Source organism: Haliaeetus leucocephalus, unplaced genomic scaffold (assembly GCF_000737465.1).
Source record: "Haliaeetus leucocephalus isolate CR32 unplaced genomic scaffold, Haliaeetus_leucocephalus-4.0 Scaffold450, whole genome shotgun sequence".
Lineage (NCBI taxonomy): Eukaryota > Metazoa > Chordata > Aves > Accipitriformes > Accipitridae > Haliaeetus > Haliaeetus leucocephalus.
Window position 1 is genome coordinate 13,220,697 of NW_010972886.1, and position 9,340 is coordinate 13,230,036.

A 9,340-nucleotide genomic window follows, 5' to 3' on the forward strand; every position below is an offset into this window, starting at 1 on the left:
GTGTGGGGGGGGGGGGGGGGGCGGAGAAGGAGAATTTCTTACATCTGTGTGTTCATGTGCATATATATTTAAAAAAAAACACCACCTTTTTTGTATCTTCTAGGGACTTACCACAGAGCACATTTGCAGTGAATTGAGGAATCTGAATATTCTGAAGAATGTTTCTGTTGAATATTCCATCTATATTACCTGTGAGCCTTCACACTTGGCAAATAATGAAATACATGTTGCTATTGTAAGTATTCCTGGAATATTTTTAAATGCCTTAGTAGTTAATTGCTTGGATATGTGTGCAACATGTGGATTTAATAAAAATTGTAATTCCTGGCTTTGTCAGCACTTCTCATGGTTTAGTTTCCATCCCAATTCCCTTTAAGAGCAAGGGAAGAAATCCTGGTTACATGTGCTTACCTGAAAGCTACCATCTGGTGGCAACTGTAACAGGGGTAGTAAAACACTTTTTCTGTTATACTCTCCTGAGCTGAGCACTGCTTTTTTTTGGGGGGGTTGGCTGTCTTTTTAAGGCTGGGGCCAAAAATTAAGCGTTATTAGTTTCTGCCCATAGCTGGGCTTTTTGTCTGTTTCTGTTTTGTTTTTTAAATGTTAAAAGTACTGAGAGAGTCTTAACTGATTGTAAAAGTTTATAAAATAGCAGATTACCCACGCATCTGATCTGGCATTTGGTATTAATTGTATGACTTTTTCTGTAGTCTGCAGAAGATATAGGGGAAGATGAAAACCCAATCAAAGACATCACAGATAAGATTATTGACCTTGTCAGTAAGCGTGATGGTAACAACACACTAATTGCCGCAGTCGCTGAAGTCAGAGTACAACGGCGACCAGTTAAAAACAGAACAGGTGAGCTTTTCCTTGTCTCCAAAAGCCTCGTACACTTGCCATGACTAGAATAGCCTTTCAAAGCAGGTGAAGCTTTTCTCGCTTTTGAGATTTGTAGCAAGTCTGAGAATCTCTGCCTCTTGGCCCTGTTAACAGGGAACAATAAGGAGGCTTTGTACTGGGATCTGATTACTTTAAAAACCCAAAAGTTCTGAAAATGCTCTAAAACAGTGGCCTAACCTGTTAAAAGAGCTGCTACTGTTCTGCACTCTTCATGAAGAAATAAGGAGGAAGAAAGCAACTGGTTGGCTCTGAAAGCTCCCATGTATTTACCTGGCAATGCCACTGTCCAGCTGTGATGAATTAAACATTGTCAGAAGTGTCCATTATTAGCTTTCCATGTAGTGCCAGGCAGGCACTGGCACCTTCCTGACAGCCAGCAGTCCAGAGAGATATGACAGTAGTGGGTATGGAGCCAACTGCCCTTGGGGCAGGAGATGTTCCCTCTGAGCTGGGAGCCGCTGCAGGGCAGCCTAAGGAAGCTGGTGTTACTCTTGCCAGCGGTGAGTGGCTCTGTGCATGTGAGGAAGATGTTTTCCAGGAGGGCTATCAGTCAGTACTCCTGAGTCCTAAAGTCATTTTAAACACCCTGTATTCTAAACGAGCCAAGATTATCCTTCTGTTACCATCTGGACCCCAGTGAAAAAATAAGGCTTAAGAGCTGAGATTTGTGTTCTTTGTAGAAAGCCTGGACTGGAACATTTGGTTTGCAGCGGGGTTAACGGGTCTCGTATCTCTTCCAGATTTCTTGGTGCCGTTACTGAGCTCAGTCTTAACAGTAGCCTGGATCTGTTGCCTGGTAACTGTTTTTTATTGGTGCATTCGAAAGCGCAGAAAGCAGAGCAGCCATAGTCACACGGCGTCTGATGACAACACTACCAACAATGTAAGGGAGCAGCTGAATCAGATAAAAAACCCCATTGAGAAACACGGAGCAAATACTGTCCCAATTAAAGACTACGAAAACAAAAACTCTAAAATTGCCAAAATAAGGACACACAATTCAGAGGTGGAGGAAGACGACATGGACAAACACCAGCAGAAGGCCCGATTTGCCAAGCAGCCAGCGTACACTTTGGTAGACAGAGATGAAAAGCCCCCCAACAGCACACCTACAAAACACCCGAACTGGACAAACAAACAAGACAACAGAGACTTGGAAAGTGCACAAAGCCTAAATAGAATGGAGTACATTGTATAGCAGACAGTGGGGTGCTGCCATGCAGGGCCTTTAAATATCATTATAAAGGCACTCAAGAGCTTGTAGTTCTTAAACTGTTGTGTAATATTTGAGTCTAAGGCTATTATTTACTTAGAATCCCTGTGTTAATTTAAGTTTTGACAAGCTGGCTTACACTGGCAATGATAGTTGCTGTGGTTGGCTGGAATACCAAGTGCTGCATTTCACATCTATGCAAAACTAGTCAAAAGTGCCCTCACAAATTCAGCTGTAGCTGATACACATCCTGGAAACGTTTCATAAGGTATTACATAGCCTTATTACTCTTCCTTAGTGTTAATTTTTTTTTTCTGCCAGATGTCCTGATTTATACAGTTTCTTTAGCCTAATACGTTTTATTTATATTTATTGAATTTGAGTTTTTTGTATATTGGTTTTATGGTGACGTACAACTAGTTCTGTATTTGAAAGTGCCTTTGCAGCTTGGAACCACAGCAACTATCAAAAATAAGTTTATTATTTATTTTTTTATTGTATTTTTGTTGGGCGTGGGTGGGGGGAACTTGTCAGCAGTTGCTGGTAAATGAAGAATTTAAAGAGGAAAATGTGTCAAAAATAGAAGCTTGTATAGAAATGTAAATAATTCTTTTTTTATTAATCACTGTGTATATTTGATTTATTAACTTAATAATCAAGAGCCTTAAAATATCATTCCTTTTTATTTATATGTATGTGTTTAGAGTTGAAGGTTTTTGATAGCATTGTAAGCTTGTGGCTTCTCTATTTTGAATTTATTTTCTTGTTACATGTTGCCTATATGCCAAAACTAAGGTGTTCTAAAATAGTTTATTTTTAATAGGATGGGCTTTCATGCCTTGATGCTGGTTTTTGTACAATGTCAAACGTTTGAAACACCTTCCATAGTATCACTTTAAGACTATTTGTAAGTACTGACTGAGGCAGTTTAGATAATTAGACTAGAAAATTTTTTTTGCTGCTTTAGACTTGAAAAATGAGTGACAGGCAGATAATCTGCTAAGAAGCAGTTTAAGGGAACAAAAACTGAGCTATTACTTTATGTAGATGAAATGTGAGTGGTTGCATGTAATTAAAATATCAAATTAGCGTGTGAAGTTGGAAACACAGCAATCTTATTTTGTAAATTCTAATTATTTTTTTTCTCACCATGAATATGTAATAACTGAACCACTTGTAGATTTGACTTTTTTTGTAATCTACTGCATTTAGGGAGTATTCTAATAAGCTAGTTGTTGAATACTTGAACAGTAGAATGTCCAGTAAGATCACTGTGTAGGTTTGCCATAGATTACACTGCCCGCCTTAAGTGAGGAAATCAAAGTGCTATTATGATGTTTAAGATCAAAAGGCTTATAAACATAGTAATCTCGGTGGTTAACCATTGAGATCATGAAGATACCTTGTATTGTGATATTAGTGTTATATGAAAATGCATCTTTGATGTGTTGTTCCTGGCAATAAATCTTGAAAAGTAATATTTATTAAATTTTTTGTATGAAAACAGAAAAGAGCGTGGAGATTATTGAGCTTGGAGGCACTGCTGACTAGTTGGTTGTGCAAAACCAGTGGCAGGTGCTGGTTCATGTTTCCAAGACCTGCTACTGATTTCGGTGGAGTCAGTTTTTTGTTAGATGATTACATGTTCCCCTCTGGCTCCGAACCAGATTGAAGGGGTTTGAAAGCAGCATGTCCCTGGTTCTCGGTGTACTTCCATGTACGTTGAAGGGGAGGATGATGTGATTGGAATTGTGCAAGGAGTTTACTTTGCGTGGGCCAATGAGCTACCACCAGACAGATAGTAACCAAATCGAAGTAGCTAGGCAAGATACAAACTGCTGACCTGGATGGGAAAGGTTCCATAGATTATACTGATTTCTAATGGCAAAAAGTGCTTTGTAAAGCATAAAATAAACTCTTAAAATATTCAACACACAATGCCGTTTAATCCCTTACTAATGCAGCCCCTCCCACCTAAAAGGGGCTCTGTGTGTTTAAGTAGGGGTTAGCTGTCTGATAGTCTGCTCTTATTTTAGCACATTTTCCTGATGAAGCTGCAAGTTTGTTCTGGTAAGGTGCTAGTACAAAGCTGAAGGAACAATTAACAGTGTGAAACCAACTCAGTTGAAAAATAATAATTGAAAAATAGGGTTAGGCTGCTGCTTGTACTTCAGCTTAAAGGAACCCACTGCAAGGTGAGGCCTTTTCATCCATATTTTGTTTATAGTAAATAGAGATACTTTATATAATGCTTGCTGTGATATGAATACAATGAACACTTAAAAGATCTGATAGCAAGACATTCTCTGTTCTGTACCTTCTTTACAGCTGTCAAAAAAAAAATGGATAAAATCTATTTAGTGTTACTTTTTATTTCAACCTCACTTCAAAAGGAGATTTCTAACTTGTTGCTACACCACCTTGAAAGGGAGACGCTCTTATTCTTTGCAATCACATGCCACATCATAACTTAAGCACCAGAGAATCATCAGTTTACTGCCTGCTGAATGGGAAGTCAATAAGGTTAGCTTTATCTGACCACTTCAATAATTCCTCATCCAACAAATCCCATGAGTATTTATTTCCTTTTGTTCCCTGACTTCTACAATCTGCAATAAAGTGAACAGTTTGTGTCTAAAAAAGCCACTTAATAGAATCTTCCACCTGCCTCAGAAGTACAAAGTTGAGGCCATTAAATGAATGCTTTTCCATATTTTCAATATTGAATTAACCATCTTCCTGATATCTACTGTTCACACAGGTTTCAAATTCAATGCTGCAGAAACCAACTACCTTTTCTAAATGACTGAAACATTTATACCTGAATTTGTAGGAATAAATCTGAGTCTGCCTTCTATTAAGCAAAAGCAAAAAAAAAAAAAAATCAGGCTTTTGCTAGTCCTGGGAACATGGATTTGACAGGCTACTTCAAAACCTGCTGAGACAAATTCTAATTACAGACTTAATCACTTAATACATTGACAAAGCTGTTTGTTTGTTTAGATCTCTGAAGAGTCCGTGTAGAGCAAAACCTGGGTTCCTCAAGCTTCAACACTTGAATACAGCACTCAAGGCTTTGACATTTAGTTAGTTATTTCCAGCCTTTCCTGTGCTACAAAGTACTGTACTGACCACGTGGAGGTTTTGTTACTGCCGAGTTTCTCCATACATAAACTATTTTTCCCATATAACTCATTTCATTGCTACCTCATAGTGTTATAAAATTAGAGCTGCACAAGTTGTACAGGGGGAGAGAAGTGAATTCTGTTAAAATGCTATAATGATATTTTAAAATTATATCCTCTTATCTCAGTGGTAGCTTCAAAATTTACAGTGGTGAATATAACACAAACCCAATCTTCCAAAGCCCAGAACCACCACCAAGCTGGGGGCTGCTATATGAAGTGTTTTCCGCTGCCGTGAAAATAAATAGAAACACGAAGTTTAAGACTTTCCCATTAGAAATCCAAAGCACATTTATTTTTGTGGAAATTATACTTTGCCAGTTCACAGTTTACTACTCTGGGAAGATATATTCTGTTTAGTCAGGAGAAGTTTCCCGCTGCTCGTGTGTGTTTGTTCTTTGGATCCTTGTTCATCTAAGAACCGAAAAATGTGCGCTTCCTGAGCTGCCATTTAAACATAGGAGCTTTAAAACAAAATAAATAACAAAATAACTCCCCTTAGCACCCTCAGCTTTGCTCTACCTACAGCTAATTGAACCTGTCAAACCTGGGTTTGGTTCAACTCGAGCTGAGCATCACCACATCAAAGCCTCTGCACCTCCGCATGGAAAGGGCCCATCTCACATAGAGGCAACTCGCAAAAAGGCGCTGATCATGCACGTTACATCAGCTGTAACGCCAATATATTCATGTCACTGGCGGAAAGACAGCCTTGGGAACAGCTATTTCTGCATTGCTAATAGGAGCAAATGACAGCCAGCTAGCGCTCATACATCTGAAGCCTAGCAAGTGACTAACATAAACCAGTTTAGGGCCTAAACAAGCGATTTAGCTGATGAAGCTGTTTGCCTTTCCACAGAAACAACACTTTTCTTACACCAGCTGACAGACCTACCCAACAAGAGTTAATATTATTAATCAGTTCTCTGCCAAGCTGGAAAATGTACAAGGTTATGCTCTCGGTTGCTCCTTGCGGACTATACAATTCAGCTCCTCACCTGCTAGCCCCCAGGGCGGCTGCCCCAGCCCTCCAGCTGAAGCTAGCCTTGCCTCCTCAGCTAGCTGGGGGCCCACATCGTTACCCTTGCCCTTTGCAGAGCCACCCCAGAACAAGCCACAAGGCAGAGGCTTAATGTTTTTATTGGTGTATGCAAAGATGAGAAGTTCTGACAAGGGAAGTACCAAATTCAGCATTTTCCTCTCCAGAAGACGGAAGTGATTGTGTAAGCTCCCCCTCCTCTTCTAAACGGAGCAAGAATATTTAAGTGTATTTAAGAATTTTTTAACTTCCTCTTTTTCCGTATTGACACCAGCGGCCATCATAGTTACTGTTCACCAGTGCACACGGCGTTTGCTTTTAAAGGTTAGCTGTTATTCCCCAAAGCGGGAAAACCCAGCAAAATAGCTGTGCAATGATTAATTCCAATTTCTGGGGGTGTGGAGGCGGAAAGCGGTGAAGGTTCTGTATGGTCTGCTGGCCAGCGGATGGAGGTTCAGCAGATGGCTTACCTAGCACTGGGGCAGTACTGGAGCAATGTGGTATCAGACAGGGCGTCAGACCAGAGTTCCAGCCCAGATCTTCCAGTGAGCGCCTTCTCTGTGATGTGCAAACTGTTTTAACCAGTTTCTCTACAGGGTGGAGAAATAAGACTCTATTCTTTTCATTCTAGTACAATGAGATCATATTAATATTAAAAAGGGGCATGCCCATCTGTAGAATTATAGCTCAAGACACTTTTCTTTAAAGATCTGATGCATAAATCAAAAAGACAGTTTTTCTGGCAGCAAGTAAAGTAGTCATGGAGCTAGATTACCAATTCCTGCTACCGAGGTACTATGTCTCAGTTATACTAAAGGATCGAACTTTGACAGAATGGGAGCAAATCAGCGAAATACTCATTCAAAAAAAGGTGAGTTGTCAGCTCTCACAGGAACCAATTCCCAGCTCTGGAATAACTGAAATGGATAGTAAAGGAGGTAGGATGGTGGAGGTTAATTCCCTGAGTGATTTCCAGGTTACAGCTGAAATGCCCTGTGACACGACATCATTTGCACAACCGTTACAATTTCTCAGCATAGGCCAACACCACCAAACAAACAAACAAAAAGTCCCCATCTAAAAATGTCACCTTTTGCCACTGTGGAAAGGACAAGGTCACGTGCTACCAGGTTCCTTTTTAATTATCTGGTAAAAAAAGAAGGTGAACAAGATGGGAGAACCGTGTTCAAAAATACTTGAACGAGTTGATGGAAGAGTTTGCAGTACGAGTTCCTTAACCAGCTTGCTTTACCTCGAAGAAATTGCTTACCTTCAGTGCTGCCCCAAATGTCAAAATAAGCATATTCATATCCCTCCCAGGTTCAGCTGCAGAATGCTTTGATATCCCTTTGATGAAAGGCTCCGTGTGCTGCTATTCCCCCATCCCACATCTTCTTGTTCACATAGGTTTTTGGATCCTAGCTAATGCTTATTAGAGAAGAAAAAAGCAGCAAGCAAAGAAGTGAGGAGTGCCTTTTATTAAAGCTAATTTCTGAGGCCAACCCACACTTCCCACTGCTGGCTAAAAGACTCTTGATACTATTAACTGTGTTTGCTCAAGCCTGCATTAGAGTGTTTTAATAAAGTATGAAACTTTTTATTAGATACTGATATAGGCAAAGAGATAACTACTCATAACATGCAATCTGGGACAGTCTAACTACGTTTTACATCTTTCTGATTCCAATTACAAACAAAAAATTCTTTTCTCCAACTTTTTCCTTAAAAAAGGATCCATTTTCCACTCAACAGCCAATGAAATGAAGACATAAAAACATCAATTAAAACTCAGCCAATGAGACCCACATGCAGAGTGCTGAGAGGGAAGGAAATTCACACTGACAAAATAAACGCCTTCCGAAGGCTACTTAACACCTCGCTTGGTCAAAACTTTCTGCAGCAAGGAAAGTTTTGGTTCTTAAAATTCTCCTTTTTTGTTAGAAACAGGTATTCTTGAATTATTTAAGTCAAGCGTAACACAGAAACGTGTCTACACAATTGTAATAACACACCAACATATGCTCTAGACCCTTGTATGCAGAACGACAACCTGACAGATAATATCAGAACTAGCAGAAAGCTTATTACTCAAAATAACTCTTGCGATAGTTAAAACCTTCCTACCGATCAACACTGGGCAAGGGAGATTTTACATCATCCTGCTTCCTCTTTATAAATAAATACGTAAAAGGCTGGTCTAGCTTTTGTTGTGTGTTTAAACACAAAAATTCACTAAACAAATATTTTTAGCTACTTTGATGTAAAGAATAATGGAAACGATAGTCCGCACACATTAGAAAGTGTTTGGCTAGGAAAGGACTGTTTGACTATCAGCAAACAGCACAGACCAAATTAACCAGATATTCATTAAAAAAACACCCCAAACAAACCACAAAGCTGGCTGGTTTGGAATAGACAGTTATTTCTCATGAAGACAAACATGTATTTTTCAATGTGAGCTCTGCATTGTGGGCTTTAGCCAGTCTCAGATCTACACATATTTCAGAAGAGTTCAAAGAAGCTCTGAAAATGAAAAAACCCAACATAACAAACACACAAAAAAGAAACTGTTTCTGTGCTTCAATGGCAGTTTCAGAACAGAGCCTTAAATATTTATTACTTTTAACAGAAAGGTATGCTAATGCTGCTCAGAAGCAAATTGGTAATAGAAAGCCACAGCCAAGACTTGCAAACTGCTAATTTTACTCTAGCTCAGTTTCCAGCTTGCTTTTTTTTTTTTTCCCTAAACCTGATTTAGGAAATCAGGTTTGTGGTTCAAGAGCATGTCATACCACACGTCTGCCAGTCATCTGGGTGCAGGTGGATTGTTGATAAACACAAAGCCTGAGAAGATGACCTTGGGCTTAAAGTACAGAGGTAACAGAGACATGGTAACAATACAGCCTGGATGTCACAGCACCACGTAAAGCACCCACAAGGTTTGCAAAAGGCAAACTTCTAGAATAGTCCTGCTGCACAGGCAAAAGAAGGAGCAGTTTT

The 9,340-nt window shown here is 39.5% G+C and overlaps 1 protein-coding gene across 1 annotated transcript in view; it reads left to right on the plus strand.

Moving 5' to 3' along the window:
- JAG1 (jagged 1) overlaps positions 1-3,218 on the plus strand; it is a 35,813-nt gene extending 32,595 nt beyond the window's left edge. The window contains exons 24-26 of the mRNA XM_010574803.1: positions 104-235; positions 711-861; positions 1,644-3,218. Coding sequence (XP_010573105.1) covers positions 104-235; positions 711-861; positions 1,644-2,101 — 741 coding nt within the window. The 3' untranslated portion in view covers positions 2,102-3,218. The remainder of the gene's footprint in view (positions 1-103; positions 236-710; positions 862-1,643) is intronic.
- Positions 3,219-9,340: the final 6,122 nt, after the last annotated feature.